General features: G+C 44.6%; 1 protein-coding gene across 5 annotated transcripts in view; it reads left to right on the top strand.

Moving 5' to 3' along the window:
* Positions 1 to 15,690, top strand: part of Fbxl17 (F-box and leucine-rich repeat protein 17) — a 426,384-nt gene extending 410,694 nt beyond the window's left edge. For all 5 annotated transcript variants that reach the window (NM_001108235.2, XM_087566525.1, XM_087566523.1 and 2 more), the window contains one exon: positions 12,932 to 15,690. In NM_001108235.2, coding sequence (NP_001101705.2) covers positions 12,932 to 13,072 — 141 coding nt within the window. In that variant the 3' untranslated portion in view covers positions 13,073 to 15,690. The remainder of the gene's footprint in view (positions 1 to 12,931) is intronic.
* The last annotated feature ends 3,418 nt before the right edge of the window (positions 15,691 to 19,108 follow it).

Here is a 19,108-nt window from a genome sequence, read left to right as displayed (position 1 = left end):
TGGCATTGGCTGGAAAAGGAGACCTTGCCAGAGGCAGCTTGGCTGGTTTGGGAAGCCTCTTCAGTGTGTGTTAATACCAAAGTTTGGAGACACAGGCCTGAATTATGAGCAGTGAATAACATCATAAACGTAGCAATTCTCAAATGCCAAACCCTTGTGAAAGCAGTTGGATTGAGAGAGGCTGGGGCTTTTAAAAGCTCCTTTCACTTTCTTCCCTTTTTTTTTTTTTTTAACTTCATGCAGAACTAATTTTACACACTGTTCATTTGATTTGAAAATGCCAGCCTCTGGGGTATCATTAAAGAGCGTTATTGAGGGAGCCACTCTTGGCAAAGCTTTTGCCTAAAATGCTTAGTTTTGATGTTCCTGCAGAGTTAGAAACTAGGAGAAACTGTACCCAGTTTATACTCTAGGCCCCTCGGCCTTGTCCCCTCCCCTCTCGGCATCAAGCAGGTAGCTGCCTTCTGTTGCCTCCTCCTCCCTAGGCAGTAGAGGTGTCTGGAAGGCTCTTCCAGCCCTGTGACTCAAGGAGTAGACATAAATAGGTTGTGAAAGGTCCACGCCAATGTCCTATGACCAAAGCCTCCTGGAATTTCTTTGATTTCTAGTTGATATAAATTAGAATTACACAGGCGTGAAGAGTCCACCCAGAAAAGATCAGAGAGACTGCTGGGGGTGGAGCGCTGCCTTTGTGGGATCCCATTGATTACCCAGCTGCCTTCAGGCCAGGGGCCCAGCCAAAGCTGACTATTATTGGTCCACAGCATGAAAATAATCAAATTAATTCATTTCTTCTAAAAATGTACTTCCCAAGACCTTTGTTTTCAGCTTGAAATTCTTGCCTGAAATTCTTCGAAGAGAAAAAAATCATTTATTTATTTATTTTAATAAAGGTGGGTGGCTAGGATGTATTCTCTGGGATACAAGAAAGTCTGGTTCTCACGTGGACTTCCTTGCTTAAGTGGCAAAGAGATTGCTAACACGGAGGACAGGAGATGGAGGCCATCAGCCAGCGTCTGTGCTACAGCCTCAAGATGGCCGGGGCCAAGTGCTCTGTGCCCAATTTAATGTAAAAATATTCAGGAAAGTTTGACCACTGAACTGCTTTTCTCAGAAAGTAATTATGGTAAGAGAAAGCCTCAACAACCAAAATATTTCTGTGGGGGAAAAATGGGGTTTTAGTAGCTTGTTTGGGAATTGTGAGCAGGAAAGCCCTGTGGGGAAAATAATAGACGTCTGTGTGACTAATACACAGAACTAACTGGAAAACTCAGTTTAAGGGAAAAATAGTTTGTGGGGCACTGTGTCCAGGACTGTTTGGGTAGCAGTTCAGCCATGTAACAAAGTGAGTACCTGCAGGGCCCTCCTCCCTCCCACCCCACATACACACAGCTGTTTTCAGACTGCCCTTAGCCAAAATTTAAAAATTTAAATAAATGCCCCGTTGAAGAAAATACATTGGAAAAAAAAATGCTTTCTGTTCTGTGAAGGCAGGAGTGGTCTCTTTCTTGAGAGACCAGTCACAACCCAGCCAGTGCATAGTCCTGTGTGCCCACAGGTAGAGGCAGTTAGAGGTTGGCGGGTGATGCGGGGGCTCCAAGCTCTATGGGGGCTCCGAGCTCTGAGCTCCTGCCTTTGCTTGAAGTGTCAGCATTTTTGCTTTTGCTGTGAAACAGTTCACAGGTGATTTCCAAACAGGAGCACTTTAAAGCACATGTGACGGCCTTTCCTGATCATCCCTGGTAAGCGAATGGGGAAAAGCCCACCCACCAGCTAAAATCGAAGTTACCAACAGACCTCACCTCGGCCAAAGATTCTCATCTCTGTTCCTTCCCATGCTATATACCTCCAACTCCAAGTGAACCAGCACTCCCATCTCGAGCTCATCTCGTAAACCAGGGGACACTGGTGTGGTCCTTCATGGGACAGGTAGAGTTGGTTAGTAAACACCATGCCACACTGCCAGCTTGACTTCTGTCACTGTGCCACTTCTGGGGCTGTTCAGAACTTAATCTCAAGCTCAGGAGTCACACAATAGTGATCTGAAACATGCTGATATTAACAACATGTGCCCAGAGGTCGTTACAACAGTAACGGAAACAGGACTGGACCACTGAGCCCAAAGCCAGGGTCACTATAAGCACCCAATGCATGTTGGCTTCTCCCCATTACTGCTCTTTTATTTATGTGTGTGTGGCTACTTTGGAACCTTCCATCCGACACATTTACCACCTGCCCTAGCAGGGTCGTAATTTTTAGATCAAAATATAAATTCACACACTAAGATCTTAAACAAAACAAAACCAGTAAGAGGGGGAAACAGCCCCTAAAACATGTAACGACATGTAACAACAATATCTGAAAATAATAGGACTTGTTTTCAGTCATCAGAACTCTGACTTCAGTATAGGGGCACAGAGGAAGGGAAAACCTAGAGACTTGTAGGTCTCTACAACTACTTGGTTCTGTATGCATTTGGCTTTGTTGTGAGGCCGTCAAAGCCAGTCTGGAGCCGGAGTAAGGCTAGGACTTGTTTGCTGAGGAGGAGCAGTATCTGGTTGGAACGTGTAAGGTGAGCTTCAAGTAGCTGCTTGTATCTTGCTCCCCTCTGTTGGAAACCGGCATATCATGAACCTCTTAGCTTATTTTCTACAAGCTATGAATACAAGAGTCTGCAGCTCCCCCAGATACTGTAGGGTCAATAGACTGCTGTGTTGTTTGCCTGAAGGCACCCCAGAGTGTCATTGCTTCACGGTCAATATTCACCTTGCAGCTTCGATTTGACTTCGGTAATAATATGAAAGGATGAGGCTATAGGATTGTGATTTTTATATGTACTCGTAGAAAGGGTAATGGCAGCTCGCTAACACTTGCCCAAGCACAGACAGGCCTGGCTTCCATGGCCTGTGAGACTGAGGGCTCCCTGCAGTTGGAAAGGAAATAACCCAGCCTACCAGGATGTCCAGCACTTGGGTGAGCTATGCTCCTACCCTGCTGTAACCCCGGAGAGCCTTGTTTCTGATGTTCTTATGGTTTTATCACATGTGTTACTCGTGTGTCCCATTCTGTTGGGTGGTTCCTGGTACAGTGCAGTCACTGTGGTAGGAAAAGCTTCTGGAGCTTACAGCTCCTGAGAAAAAACAGCGACTTGAATGTCGTGAACTTGAGAATTGTGCAACTGCTCGTTGGCTTGTTTTAAAAGGACATCCTGAGTGATTCCATGGCTCTCGAAGCAGTCCAACTATCACTCCCCCGAACCCTCCCAAACCTTCCCCTTGTCTTCTGCACCCTGGTATCAAACCTCAGGAAAGGGTTGTCTAGGGACAGCTCCTGGGCTTTCTCTTTGCCTAATACTTTCTGGTTTTACGCTCCCTGTGGCTCTGATGTAGCATCTCCAAACACAGTGCCCACCTCCCTGTCCCCAACCTGTCTACCTCCTGGCAGCTGTATTCAAAGGACAGCAAACTCCCTGTCTGTGAGTCATTCTTTCTCTCTCTTCTACATCACCATTCCGCTGACCTTCCCACCTCCCCTGTCTCCTCTTCCTGTCCCACATTGCCTCTATGCCCGGGTTTACAGAAGAGGGACAGTTTGTATAACACCCTGTGTGAAGTAAACAAATGGTAGCTCTCACTTACTGAGGTAACATGCTGGCTTTCCACCCCCATTACACTGAAAGTTCTGAGGGTTTTAACCCAGGACCTAGATACAACAAGGTCAGGCAAAACAGACTCACCTCGCACATATGCATCAGATAGCGGGTGGGGTGGGGGATGATCTTGTGTTTGTCATCTGTATCTGTATTCTTTGGAGCTCCTTGTTGCTGTATATATTTGAAATCCCCACGATTTAACTTACAAAAGTACTATATAACTAACGAGTTTAAAAACATTTAGACCCCACTGCCTCTTATCCATTGGGTAGTTTGGGAGGTGGCGGGGGTGGGGGGAGTAGCATCTAGACTGAAGGAAACAAATAGCCAAATAAGAAAGATGCTGTCTTAGGTCTAATACCTATTTCCTGTAGCAGGGGAATTATGGGATGGCTGAAGGACAGCCACTCAGAGCTCAGGCACCTGCTGTCTTTTTCCCCTGGACGCCTTGGTAGTGCTCTGGTTTCCTTCAGTTCTGCTTCTGAAAATCAAAAACAAACAAACAAACAAACACTTATTTTCAGATTTCGGGGTTTTAATTTACACAGTAGCTTTTCCACAGGTGCCTGCTTTTGCTCAGCACTGGGTCCTGAGCCTCTGTATATGAAAATGCGTACGGAAAACTGAGAGGCAGAGTCAGTGGACACCATTAGACACAAAAAAAACCTCTTCTAGCAAAGAGAGTTCCCCCCCCCCTCGATTATGTTTTCAACTTAACTAGGATGTATTCCATCGACACCTTGTGCTCCCCACTGTCTTCATTAGGGCTCAGGGTTTTCAAGTGGCTGCCATTTTGCTGACGCATTGGGAACACCACACCACAGATGATTCCTCTGGGTGACTAGCTCTCCCAGTGTTCTGCATGCATGCTCTGGTTTTCATGTGGACTGCATGTGCACACTCATACCTGTGAGCGGCAGACCAAGCCCACGATCACGCCTGAAAGACTGGACCCAAAGTTTGCACCCAGCTGGAACCAGCCTTCATGGTGGGAGATTGCGGGCTGATACTGGGAATGAAAATGTCACTAACTTCTCTGACAGTCAGGTTATTGGGCTCCCTGTCACACTCATCTCTAATTAGAGGCTTCGGGTTAGCGAGCCCCAATTCTCACTTAACACTGCTGGCGTTTCTGTGATCCCCATCTCCCGGGTTCCTCACCGCTTTCTCACTGTGCTAATTCAAGTGAATAGAAGCAGGTGCTAGTGTTAACAGGCAGCCTTCATCTCACGAGAGGGATAGCATGAAGCCAGGCCTGTGGTGATATTGACAGAGCATAGCACGTCCAATCATTGCTGATTCTAAAATGGAATGACTGCTTTTGACAAAGTTGACTGGATCTACAAGGCTGCTCTGTCCAGTTCACTGCAGTCTCCATATCTATTTCTGTGTTTCAGGACTTTTAGATGAGAGGGGTGTGTGTGTGTGTGTGTGTGTGTGTGTGTGTGTGTGTGCGCGCGCGTGCGTGTGTGTGTCCTCTCTCCCTGTCTCTCCCTTTGTCCCCCCTGCTACCCTGTCCTCTCATAACCTCCCTCCCTTCCCTCTCCCCACCCCCTTCTCTCCTGCACAGACAATTTACAATCTTAAGATATAAAGGACCCAAGTTTTGTCTCTGTCCCCATTTGTCTCAAGCCACAAATACACTGCTTCACATGCTCTCCATAATCGACTGACCCCATGATGAGCAAGTGGCATTGAAGATCCAATGAGATACCCAGCTTTCCTTCTTGTACATGTACTGACCAGTCTTTGATGGCTTCTCTAGCATCGTTCCTTGAGGAAGCACTTAGTCCATATGAGGAAGTACTAAGTCCATATGAGAAAGCACTAAGTCCATATGAGGAAGCACTAAGTCCATATGAGGAAGCACTAAGTCCATATGAGGAAGCACTAAGTCCATATGAGGAAGCACTATGTCCTTATGAGGAAGCATTAAGTCCATATGAGGAAGAGCTAAGTCTTTATGAGGAATCACTAAGTCCATATGAGGAAGCACTAAGTCCTTATAAGGAAGCACTAAGTCCATATGAGGAAGAGCTAAGTCCTTATGAGGAAGAGCTAAGTCCTTATGAGGAAGCATTAAGTTCATATGAGGAAGAGCTAAGTCCTTATGAGGAATCACTAAGTCCATATGAGGAAGCACTAAATCCATATAAGAACTGAATTTCCTGGTTCTTTGTTTCTTTACTTTCCCACTTGCTTCTGGGAAAGTCATTGAGGCCCAGTTAGAGACCTGAAGTTAGGCATGGAAAGAGGACATCAGTGTGTATTTCACACATTCAAAGAACAAGCCTTTTGTTTGGTGCAGCAGTGAATATTTGAAAAAGATGGCTATAGCCTCCAGGAGCAGGTTCCTCTCCCCAGCTTTCATCATCAGGGCAGTGGAGAGGGCGTCACTGGAACAGGTTGGACCTGTACTTTTATTTCTTGCCTTCAGGTGCCAATGGCAAGAATCAACTGTTCCCCCTCAACCTGCGCCATGTATCCTAGTCTCCTGAGAGCATCCAGATATCGATCCCTCATAAAGACTGGGACAGTTGCCTGGGGGATGGCCTGGCCACTAGAGTTTTAAAGGGCTCTCCCGCTTCCTCTAATAAGCAGTTGGGATGACAACCACAGCGTCCTTGTCTGTTCTTGATGGCAGACACAGGCTAACGTGTCCCACAGTCAGGAAGCATGCATCATATGTTTGCTGTGTATGTATCGTTGTGGGGCTCTTGACAGAAGCCTTAACACAAAATGAGAAAGAAAGAGGAAGCTGTTTATCTGACAGAGATAGGGAGCGGGGCTGTGAGACTTGCCTCGCTGCTGAACAAAAGACACAATACAAATGGTTTCAAACTCGTGGTTTTCTACTTTGCCCGTGGGGAGACCACAGCAAACTGTGGCTTGTCAGTGAAACAACCACACAAAGACCACACGAAGAATCCTGCTGCAAACAGAGGAAGTAGATTCATTAAGACCTGTGTGGTTCCATAGATAACTCATAGGTGTTGTTAGCTGTGCAGATCCTAGGAACATCAGCCCATCAGCTGGTGGTTCAGTCTCTGCTGAGAGCTGGTGGTAAAGCTCTACTGTGCTGGTGGCTCACTGGTGTTTGAGAGACTTGTTGGCACCCAGTGAACACTTGGATAGCAAGTACTTCCCAGAGATCCAGAAAGCTGAAGCAAACTCCAGGGTCTATTGCCCCAGGGACAACACTGCCTCTGGGCAGCCTGGAGTTAGCCCCTAGGGCCGTTAGCATTGAGTGACATTGCCCAGGGACTGTGAAAAGTGACAGGCCAGTGTCAGGGTAGTAGTCCTGAGTTAGGATTCCCACTGCACAGCACCTCCACATAGCACTTCCCATGGCACAGAGGAACCTCTTCTCCTTTCACCTCAGAGCAGAGCTATTTTGAACAAGGGGCACACTACAATTTACAAAGCCGAAAACGGCTGTTCTATCGTAATACCTGCTGGACCGGCTGCCTTTCTTACCTGCACAACACCTATACACTTAAGTGCGCCTGACACCTTGCTTTTGAAAGTCCATGCAAACGTCCTTTTTGGAGAGGCGCAGAGTGCCTGCTGTGGACCTCCTTCTGTGACAACTTGCATTTCTCTAGAAAATTCCTCACAGCCTTTGCTGTTGCTGCAGTAACTACCAGTCTTCCCTGCTGTGTCATACCCTCCAGAAGGGCAGGGACCACATCCAGTATCAGTCTTGCTGACCATTCTGTCTCTGGAACCTGAGAAAACATTTCCCTGCAAAGAAGATGGGAAAGAAAACCCTGTCAGTTCTGGTGCCTTTGTCAAAAGGACCCTTTGAGAGCCCCAAGCTTGATGGAGGAAAGGAAGAGAGAGGGACAGTGAGGTTGGGGGTGCATTCAACTCTATTACTCTATTCCATTTACCCCACGGGGGGGTGAAGCCACTTCAGTTTTGAAGCATCCCCCTCCCTGCAAAAGTAGAAGGTGCCAATAGTATTGCTTTGACTCAGGAGACCTATGTATCCACGCTGCCACCAAATGCCTATGGCATAGACGATCCCTTAAGTGTCTTGAAATGTCAGACTTTTTGTCAGGCCTTCTTGAGTCCACCATCCTAAGTAGACTAATGAAGCTCTAACACCCCTTGACTGTGGTTTGTGAAGTTGTAGGAACAAGTTTGTGTCCAAGATTACTAACCTGTCTCCCCTTGTAGCATGTGTAACCCATATTGAAGGAGGCATCCATCATTCAACCTAATGACAAGTTAGATATTTCAGAGGGCTGCCTGACAACCTTGTACCTAGCAACAATTTCTCTACCACCATATGAGTGCAAAATCACTAAGCTCCGAAAGAGCATTTCTAAAGAGGTTCCTGATGAGATTGGATAGAAAACAACAGTAGCCAAGGATCAGGATGAGCAGGAACTTAAAATTATTAAAGGGCTTCGGGCTGAGATGAGGTCGGGACTTTCGATACCCCATTGTGAATGACAGGCGGCTAGCAGTTAACTTCTGCTTGACAGTGCAACACGCTCCCTTTTTGTTTATTCAGCACAGAGTCTCTGAGTAACTCCTGTGTTTACTGAACCAGCAAAAGTACATCTGAGTCTGTACTGCGTAGGCATGGGCCACAGGCTGCAGACCTGGAGTCTGTACTGCAGGCACGGGCCACAGGCTGCAGACCTGGAGTCTGTACTGTAGGCACGGGCCATAGGCTGCAGACCTGGCAGCGTGTAAAGCAAAGCACTACTGTCTTATCTCATCCAACCCGCGTCTTAGTGAAACTAACAGACAGTGCCTGCTGGGCGGAAAACAGAGTTGATGGAAATACCCCTTGTCATCCAGGACCTTACAGTCTGGGTATAAAGTAATGTGTTGTCATCGGTGTCTCAAACTGAACCAGAGCTTTCTCCACTCAAGAGAAAATCACTCTGGGTTGGAGAGAATGAGCTCTGCGGAGATGAGGGCTTGAGTTCGTCAGCATCTGGAGATACACATCACCTCTGTAGCCCCAGCATCAGGAGATGGAGACAAAGCGGGTACCAGGGGGTAGCTGGCAGCCCACTAGCCAACAGGGCAAGCCTCCTGCTCAGTGAGAAACCTCATCTCAAGGGAACAAGGCAGGGAGTGACAAAGACACCCAGAATCTTCCTCAGTCCTCCACAACTGGCCACTCCGGCACATGTATTTGCGTATTTACGCTGTCACATGCCTGCACCATACACATCTTTTTTTTCAAAAACAAAGAACGTTTATGTTTTCTTCACCATATTTTACCGGATCTTGTATTTTTGAATAGTTGGATAGTTTTGTAAATAGCCGAGCTCTTGGCTGGGCTTTCACGGATCAGGAGCTTTCTGGTCATGGTGTCGGTGAGGACCTGGTAGGAAGGGAAGGCAGCAGAGGCGCGGTACAACGCTGAGCTCTCCTCACCCCTCTGGAGCAGCAGCAACGGCAGCAGCAACATACTGAAACCACCGTATGATTTACCTAATTAGCATGGCAAATTGCCTCACATTTTCAAAAAGTGCTAATAGATGTTAGCTCAAAATAGATTAAAATACCAGACAAATTGTACTACCTGAAAAAGAGTTATGATAATCTTGAAAATGTGAATCATGGTTATGCTGTCTTTAGAGAGAATGATAAAATCTAATCTTTCTTGTATACTCTTCAAAAACCTAGGGCATATGCCCCTTACCCCTTTAATCACAGTAATTTCTTCAAATAACATTTCTGAGCTTTTTCTTTCAGGATGGTGCTTCATTTCCCAGAGCCATGTGAAGCGGACTGGTTGCTATTGATAGTGTTCAGAAAAAGAAAAAGGAAATTGAATTTTAAAGAAAGGCGTCACAGGGGATTATCTTTAAAACACCTTTACTCCCCTATTTACATTACACACGTTTTATAAGTTAGAAAATGTGCTTTCACAAGTCGCCTGGCACACGACTGAATTTCTGCAGGCAGGTGTTTGTCTGCATAAGATTGAAAAATGATTCGGTCTCTCTCGGTGGCTTACACCAGGCTCCCTCCTCTGTCACCAGAGCACTTGCAGAGTCTGTACAAAAAAAGGAGGAGCATTGTGGCTTCTGAGAAGCCAGTGGACATAGCAGGGTATAAAATGTACCATTAGCACCGCTAGGAGACATTGTAAGTAAAGAGTAGAACCTTCCCTGTGGCCTCATACGCCTGCCGCCTTTCCCCAGGAAAGGTCTAAAATGGGATGTTTACGTGGTCTCTGCTTTGTTTCCAGAATTTACAGAATATCAAAGGGGTTGCTTGGAAGGCACCGTTCTCTACTGAGGACCATGGTTGCCATGTCATATGCAGCTACACAAAGCCAACCGTTACTTGTTCTTACCCACATCCTATGAAAGCCAGAGAATTCCCACGGCATCTATTCTTAAATACAGGTGTACCTTACTTTATGCAAAAGAAATAGATAAATTGAATTCTTTTAAGCCAAAAGAAGTGTATTAGGGGAGCTGATGAAATAAATTAACCCTCCCATGAAAGGCTTTGCTAATGTGAAAAATTATTACCTAATTTATATACTTCATAAATCTATGTCTTCATGTATTGAGTTTCCTTTAGGTGAATTATACATCTCTTTCTGGAAAAGTGATCACACTGGTATTTTTTTCTTTTTAAAAATTGATCCTCCAAAACAAATTGCCTATCAGCCCTACACACAAAACCTTGTCCTCGCCTGCCTATGGATGAGAAAAGGAGTCTGAACGTCTGTGCTAGGTGTGAGCGTGCTCCGCCCCTTGCTTCTTGTCTGTCCTTAGTTACTAGCTCCTTCCTGCTAAGTGGCTTGTACTGCACGGATGAGTGCTGCTTTCCCTGGTGTGCTCTCTGACTACGTGGCATCTGCCTTCTTGTAGAGAAAGAAGCCTGCGTTCTTCCCAGTGTGTGGCAGACAGAGATCTTAACCCTTGTAGAACAGGTCTTCTCCAACACCAACTGTTCTCAGTCCTTTTCATCAGGTAGAAGGTACATTACTCTGAGCATGTACATAAATATAATAGGTCTACAAATCAGAGTTACGGATTAGAGACCATAGAGAAATTAGTTTTATTATTTGTTTATGATTTATCGAGACAGTTCCTCTGTGCAGCCTTGGCTATCTTGGAACTCACTCTGTAAACCAGGCTGGCCTCAAACTGATGGAAATTCTTTTAACATTTTTAAAAGGGGAAGGGAAGTGTACACCGTGCTGAGGTGGTTGGACCTGTTACAGAAAAGTTAAGCCCTGGCTGAGGATTGGCTACTGCAGGCCATGGCACATCTTTAGTATTTTCCAGAATTGACAGATACTTGGATTTTACAATTGTCTGTGCTATAAATACAGACGTCTAGACAGAGATACAAATCTGTAGTTCAAAATGGCAGCAGTATTTTCAGAGCCATTTCTGAAATTACTGGAGATTCTGTCCTAACCCCACACCAAAATTCATTCATGATTTTTTTTTATGAAACTCAAGTCAGCAGCCCAGACAGCAGTTCTTAAAAATCATTCTAACGTAAGACTATCCAAATATATACTAATTGACACTTAGAGACCAAGGGATGGTGGAAAATAGGGAAGGTTTTGTTTCCTGTGACTCAACCGTTAGACATCTCTAAGAGCAGTGTGCAGTACACGCGTGTGTCCTGAAATCCACTTCTTGCTGCGACTGTCCCTGTGAGCATTGTAACGAGCACTGTGAAGAAGGCTTGGCCTCTGGCATCTCCAGAAGCACGGATTGGCGCTGTGAGGATAGTTTCATCTCGTGCACCATTAGTTAACCCTGGTGTTCAGGAACTCCCCACTGAGTACCTGTTGCAATGACCAGAGCTGCTGTTGAGGGGGCTCACTGTGTCAGTCATAGTACTGGCATAAGGTCACATCTGAGCCTTACAGCAACAAGTCCAAAATGTAATTCTCTCATCTTGTTTCTATAGCAAAGGGGTCCAATCCTAAATGTAAAAGAAAGGGGGTGGTCAGGTAAAGGAAAGATTTGAACAAACACATCATAACTGGAGAAGTTTCTTGACGTCTGGGCTTGGTGGTTCACACCTATAAGCCAGGTCTTGGAAGATCTTCGTGTCGCCTGGTTATTTATCAAGGCCTTCCTTACCCCTTCAGTGTCACCAGTACAACGGGAGGATAGCAATTCTCAGTACTGAACAAATATAACAACCTACCTTTCAAATCACATATTTGGAAAAGTGCAGACAACCAAACTTGATGATCATCAGAGGTATAAGCAGGCTTTCAGAGCAAGCACCAAGGCCTTCTTGACTTGTTTGGGTTGTTTCTGTTTTTTAGTTGTTTTTGTTTTTGTTTTTTTTTTAATGGTGGTACTCTTGGTTGTCAATAATGACCATCAAGAGGAACACTCAGAAATGTCTACCACAGATACCTTCCTTCAGCCTTGACTCAGTATAGCTTACACAGTGCAAATAAAAATTGATGTATTTGAAAATGCCCAAGTGTTCAATAAAGATTTTAAGTAAAGCTACCTGTAAGTTGTGGTTCTTTCATTAATCATTTATTTATCTAAAGGATGAAGGAAGCTGTCTGCGTCTGTGATATGAACTGCAATCAGCTTAAAAATAATTGACAAATTAATCCCCTCACAGCACAGCAATTGTAAAGGTGTTAGTTTTAATTAGGCCTGTCTGATTGCCTTGTCTAATCGGGAATCAAGGTGGACTCTTTGATGGCTGAGGTCTGCCGGGGCCATCCCTGACCTGCCAGCCATGTATGTTTTAATTATTGATTCCTCGCATTTCAGCCTTCTCATCACACAGGGCCTGAGGTTTGCGATGTCTTAACATTTAAAAGGAAGAAAAGTAAACATTTTCCATTGCACTTCTGTCTAGAATCCTGTGTGTCCCCCCATCTCCATTGTACACTCTTCAGCTACAAAGGCTCTTCTGTGGTGTGGGTGAAGAAGTCAGAGACCCATGAGAAAGCTCTTCTGCTTCCTTCCTCCCGTGCTGTGTTCTAATGGGCACTGTTGCAATCTTGGCCAATCCCAGTCATTTAGTCATTGATGTTTAGCAGGGACATTTGATTTCATGACATCACGTTTAATTAAAAATCCATACGGGCAGTGTAGTGCTGGGATATCCGAGATGGCGGACGGAAGGGAAGTACAGGTGCTGGGAAATACTTGGTCATGTTGCTGAGTTGGGAAGCAAAGGGGAGCACCGGGCCGGGTTCCTCGTCACACTGCATGCCCCACAGCACCCCTGTGAGCACTGGCTGCACGCCGTTGGTGGCCCGCATGTCTAACGATGACTCTTCTCTGCTCACAGGTCAACGAGGTAACAGTGGAGCAGCTGGTACAGCAGTACCCTCACATCACCTTCAGCACTGTCCTGCAGGACTGCAAGAGGACCTTGGAGAGAGCCTACCAGATGGGCTGGACCCCCAACATGTCCGCAGCCACCTCCTAACTCTCTTCCCATGCCCAGGCCTACTCGGACCCTTCAGCAGAGCAGAGAAATGGGGGGCTGGAACAGGGGTCTTCCGGAAAGGTTTTAACCGTCACCTGTCTGTGTCTGTCCCCAAGTGTTCCATTTATGTCTTGTTTGCATTCTGCCTAGCGAAAGTGCGCTGTTACTTCCCCCAGGTGAGCTGGCTTCTTCCCCAAACGGAAGATTATGAAAACCACAACCTTTTTGGGTTTTTTTTTTTTCCAATTCAAAAGTTCATTTCTCTTAAATAGAACTTTGTGGAATCTCAAGTCAGAAAACTGGGTGTATAATCTTGAGCTTCTAAGTTCTGACGCAGCCTGGAAATGCTCACCAAAAGCCTTTGTTTTGTGATGGACTACCTTGTACACTTCTGAGAGGAACAGAGGTGACGTTCCTCTAACTAGAAGCCTGGAGACTAGAACCCCCACAATCCCGGAACACACACGTCATGCTTACACACACACACATGCTAGGTCAAGTTCTTGCTTGGTAAATTACCTCCTGACAGAGGAACCTTCCTGGGTCATGAAGAGAGCACACCATCCACTGTGGTGCCCACGGTGGACATGTTGCTGTCTTGTAGGTAACTTAGGATGTAGACTGAATAAAGCCTTTTGTCAATTCGTATATGGAGGCAACAGTCTGAAGTCCCCTGGCCAGCTCACAAAAGTTAATTCTTCATTAGTCTATAAATGCATTCTGTTAAGTAATAAATATTTTAGTTGGTTTTTCATTAACACTGTTTTAGCTTTTACTTTGTGGATAGTTACTGGTCAAGATGTATTTTAGTGACATTTGGGGCTAATCTTGGCATTATCTACATTGAAGCCACGAATGTAATTAATGGTGTGCAGTTATTTTAAAACTTTTACAGATCATTTCATTATTTTGGTAATTATGAAAATATATCCTGAAGTGGGGTAGTTATACTGGTAGAAGATTAATGAATGAGATGTACGTAGACAATCTTCCTGTTGTATTTTTTCCTTTGCTTTGAGGTTTAGAACAGGTTTTTTGAATATATGCATGCTATCAGTTTGAATAGTTCTTACTGCAAAGATCCACTGTTAGCTGACGTATGAGCTAAGGAGAGAATTTAGAAAATCTGTTCATTAAGATTCTGTTTACACTTGCCAGAAATGCGTATTTTAGTTTAATTAAATATTACCAGCTTTTAGTTATGTCAGTACCTATCAGAAAATGAGTCTGTTTTGATTTCACACATCTCAACAGTTAATTCGTTGCAGGGACTCAGGCTCTGATGACCTCTCCTGTGTCTGGATTTATAATCAGGCAGCAGGGAGCCTTTTTAAGCTAAAGAGTGATTATCTTTCGTAGAAGGAGAAGCAAAACCTTGACTTTTGAACTTGCTATTTATTCTCCCCATATGTGGTCTTTGGTCTTTAACAATTCTAATGAGGTCTGAGTTTGTTCCCCATAAATCCCAGCACCACTGAAGAGATGCTAGGTGTAAGACACAGAGGCAGCCTTGCATTCTAATGGCACTCACGTGTGTATAAAACTCCTTCTCTGTAGAAAATGTTTGTTTCCCTCCAGTGTGTCAACTTGCTTCTGATGTGGCATTTTTTTTGTTTTAATCCCAATCAGTTAAAAACAGATCTACTGCGCAAGTTCTAGGAATACCTTTTTCATAACCAAACGGGTTGCTAGTTTAATTTGATGGAAATGAAATTTAAGAAAAAGCTGTTTACCATTAGAAAACCACATTTCTTCTTATATATTGAACTGTATCATTTTATATCCATTTCTCCACTACTAAAAAATGTTATTTCATAATATTTTAACTGGTTTTTAACCCAAAACTAATTTATAAGACAGTATGTATAGTAATAGTTGCTTAAGCGAATAAACAAAAGTTTAATTTTTATATACGTCACACTATATTTTAAATAGTTACAAAAAAAGACAAAAGAAGGGAACTCCATCCTTGATAGAGACGGTACAATTTCAGTTCAAAGTTGTAGTAATCTTGGAGTGTTGCCGTCTAGTTGTCAACGGTTTCAGAGTGTACAATTGATTTTTTTTAAACGTTGCATTCTTTGAACCTAAAGTCCAGCACTATAAAAATGCTTTAGCTTGGGGTGGGGGGGTGCACTTATTCTCCAAGACGCTGACTAATACAGAAACCCTGACGCAACAGAACCCGGAAAACTGCCTTGGTTCATTTGTAGAAATCTGTAGAAATATCATATCCAGCCTCAAAGCATTAATCTTTTAAAAGAAGCAGCCAGGAAAAGCATCACCTCAAGTGATCCTGGGGAGGTTGTGGGATGTGCTCTCATTAGATGCTTTGAAATGAGGCTTAAAATACTTTTTTCTGGGCAATATAGTCCCTTTTTTTCTTAGACTGTCATAAATACATGTGAACACATTTAATGCAGGGCTTTTTAGCCTCTCCAAATGTCAACAGTATTTTCAGAAAAAAGCCTATGAAATATATTGCTGTAGTGGAAAATTCCGGCCCTTTGTCTTTAATGCCCTTTTGAATGAATAAAGAAAATCTACCCAGTTTGTAGTTTCTATATTTCTGTGAATCTTTTGACCTTGCAATGGGTTGCAATAAAAGAGAAACAAAACGTCCAGTCTTTGGCTTTATTTTCGACACTAAGTGGGCTCCCTGTGGCTGGCTGGGTGTGATACACACAGTCACCTGTGGCCTTGCGTGCCTCACTACAGCCTTGTACAGCTTCGACTAATCCAGAATGATGAACACGATTCAGAAACAAGACTAAAACCTCATAAATGTAGGCAAGGGAACCGTTTCAGATCCCTTCCTATGTGATCATTCGTTTATTTAGGCATCTGGTCTCTACCCAACCCCCAAAGGCAAGTAAATAAATATACCGAGATTGAACAGCAGCCATGCGCAGGTACAGTGCTATAAACATGGATGAAGCTCATCCCCAGATTCAACCTGTTCCTGCTGCGGAAGGCACTGGACCAGCAAACAAGCGTGGTGTGGAGTGTGGCAAGGTAGCAATGGCTACCGTTGGGAAGGACTGTACACGTTTAGCCACAGACGGACTGGCGTAGAGATGCTCAGTAGATCCCAGCAAACATGCTAAGTGTGTGCTTGGAACAGAGATGCTACGGAGCCTGTCCTCACTCATCACTGAGATAGAAAAAACAAGAAGGGCAATCAGCACGGACTTGGATACGCCAACGTTAGAACCAGAAAAACCCACGTGAAAGGCAGTTCATGCTTAAACCCCACACATGAAGAATTGTCAAATGCCATGCTGCTGTAAAGTAAGATTAATGTGACAATTGATCATTGTGGGCTGGCGAGATGGCTCAGCACATAAAGGCGTTTGACACCAAGCCGGGGTTAATCCCTAACATCCACATGGCAGGAAGAACTGACTTCTGTCTTCTTCTCCAACGTCCACACGTGTTTCGTGGCATATGAACCCAAACACACACACACACACACCAGTAAGTAATAGGTAATTTTTTAAAGGAAAAAATATAGTTGAATTATCCTAATAATCATAGTAACTAAAACAGTATGATAAAGGTTTCAGGACCAATGGAGCAAATTAGACATACTCATGGGAGGAAATACAGGGACAGAGTGGAGCAGAGACTGAAGGAAAGGCCATCCAGAGACTGCCCCACCTGGGGATCCATCCCATATGCAGCCACCAAACCCAGACACTATTGCTGATGCCAAGAAGTTCTTGCTCACAGAAGCCTGGGTGTCTCTTGAGAGGCTCTGCCAGAGCCCTACTGATACAGATTAAGATGCTTGCAGCTAATCGTCAGACTGAGCACGGGGACTCCAATGGAGGAGTTGGAGAGAGGACTGAAGGAGCTGAAGGGTTTTGCAACCCCATAGGAAGAACAATATCAACCAACTAGATACCCCAGAGCTCCCAGGGACTAAACCACCAGCCAGTGAGTACACATGGAGGGACCCATAGCTCCAGCCACATAAGTAGCAGAGGATGGCATTGCCTGACCTCAGTATGAGGAAAAACCCTTGGTGCTGTAAAGGCTCTTCTCCCCAGTGTAGGGGAATGCCAGAGTATTGAGGTGGGGGTGGGTGGGTGGGAGGGGGAGCATCCTCATAGAAGCAGGGGGAAGGAGGATGGGAAAGGGGGGAACCAGGAAAGGGGATAACATTTGAAATGTAAGTACACAAACTATCCAATTAAAAAGGAGAAAATGTCTAAACTATTATGGGAGTAGTAGTTTAAGTAAACATGTTAAAAATTGAATACTTTAAAAAACCAAGTCTAGTTGTGGGCTGAAGGGATGGCTTACTAGCTAAGAACATTTGCTGTTCATATAAACAGCCTGGGGGACTCAGTTCCCAGCACCCACAAGACAGCTCAGAACTGCTCTAACTCCAGTCCTGGAGAAAATCACACCCTGTGTAAATCTACACAAACACGAGGCAAATGCATACATAAAACTAAATCTTTATAAAATCTGACCAGCTAAACTGGGTATGCTTTACCATAAAGAAGTTCATTACTGATGAACTAAAATTAACAAAAGGCCAAAATCAGGATTCATATGAGAAAACATAGCATAAAATCCTCACAATGTTGTGCGGTTAATTTCAATGATCTCAGGAATAAAACTGTCAAGTGCTGCTTATAAAGACGAAGATTGAGCATCTTTGAGTTAAAATGGATAACTCCTGGCCTTCAGGAGACCACAAGCTAATAGCAGCTAACAGTTCTTACTCAATGAATCAGACTGGTGGAAATGAATTCCGGCTCCGTCTTAGATGACTCTTAGAGGTGCCCGAAGGAGGAAAGCAAGCCGTACACCACGTCTGTGTCTTAAAACCAACCCAAACTAAATGTCCTTTGATACGCACATGAGTTTACAGGAAAGGGGGAGTGATGGTAGATACCTATGTGTTTGACAGAGGCCAGGAGAGTGAGAATACAGAGCTGCACATACGTTAAAGCAAGCTGGGTTCCACACTCTTTGCCACCATAATACAGTGTTTCGTCATGGACGTGTTTAACATTACCTGTCTACAGCATGGTCGGTGCATACAACACAGATGTATAGCAGCTTAGTTTTCTCGAAATACTGATGTTTTAAATGATCACAAGTTTTTCGTCTGGTTTAAACTGATTAATTGCTAACCCTACTAGAAAGCTCCCACCCACAAGGTACTGGAGTTTGGTTGTTGAGAAACAGGCTTTGCAGCATCCCGTGCCGTGGCTAAGCGGGTAGCACAGGGAGGAGAACTCAATAGCTTGTGGTCCTCTTGTGTGCTCAGCACAGCACTGCCTAACTTCCTGTCTGTCTTGCCATTGCTGGAGTCCCAAGTGGACACCTGACTGTGAGGTGCTGAGACTCCTGAGAGAATTCATGTGACATATGTATTATTAGATCATTACCATAGGAACCAAAGTGTCACCACACTGATATTACTTCCTCTTCCTTTTTAATTAAGTGATAAACACGTATCAAAGCCAGCTGGCAGTATGATAGTCAGTGCTAATGGAGGGTCAGTTGGAATCAGGCCTGTTCATTTCATCATAGGAGTAAACCACAATGTAGCCATATGACTATCGGTGAATAGAAGGTTCTTCCTGTTGGGCCTTCTGCTTAGAAGATTAATTCTGCTTTCCCAAGATGCTTGATACACTCATTGCCACTACACGGACTCTTCAGTCACCAAAAACACAACCATCTGCGGGAACATATCCCCAAACTAAAACCCTATCTAAGATCCCTTAACGCCCAGTCTTGTGATCTGCCTTGGCTAATGAAGCATTGTAAGGGTGCCAGCAGCTCGTAAAGAAGGGGGGACATCCAAAAGAGCCTGCGCTGTTTGCTGCAGCTGTTTTACTCACGACAGGATGGAAGAGAGGGTCATGCATTTCTGAAACATTTCCCACAGTTTGGCATCGCTTGAAAGATCTGGAGATGAGAGGCCTTGATGGAAAGTGGCCTGAGGACAAGGGGCAGGCCGATGTGCTTCCTAACTGTTCTCTAGCCTGAGATCTCCTCGCCTGTGCCTTG

This window comes from Rattus norvegicus, chromosome 9 (genome assembly GCF_021556685.1).
Source record: "Rattus norvegicus strain SHRSP/BbbUtx chromosome 9, alternate assembly SHRSP_T2T, whole genome shotgun sequence".
In the NCBI taxonomy this organism is placed as follows: Eukaryota; Metazoa; Chordata; class Mammalia; order Rodentia; family Muridae; genus Rattus; species Rattus norvegicus.
The sequence above is the reverse complement of the archived record's forward strand: the minus strand, read 5'-3'. Positions and strand labels throughout refer to the sequence as shown.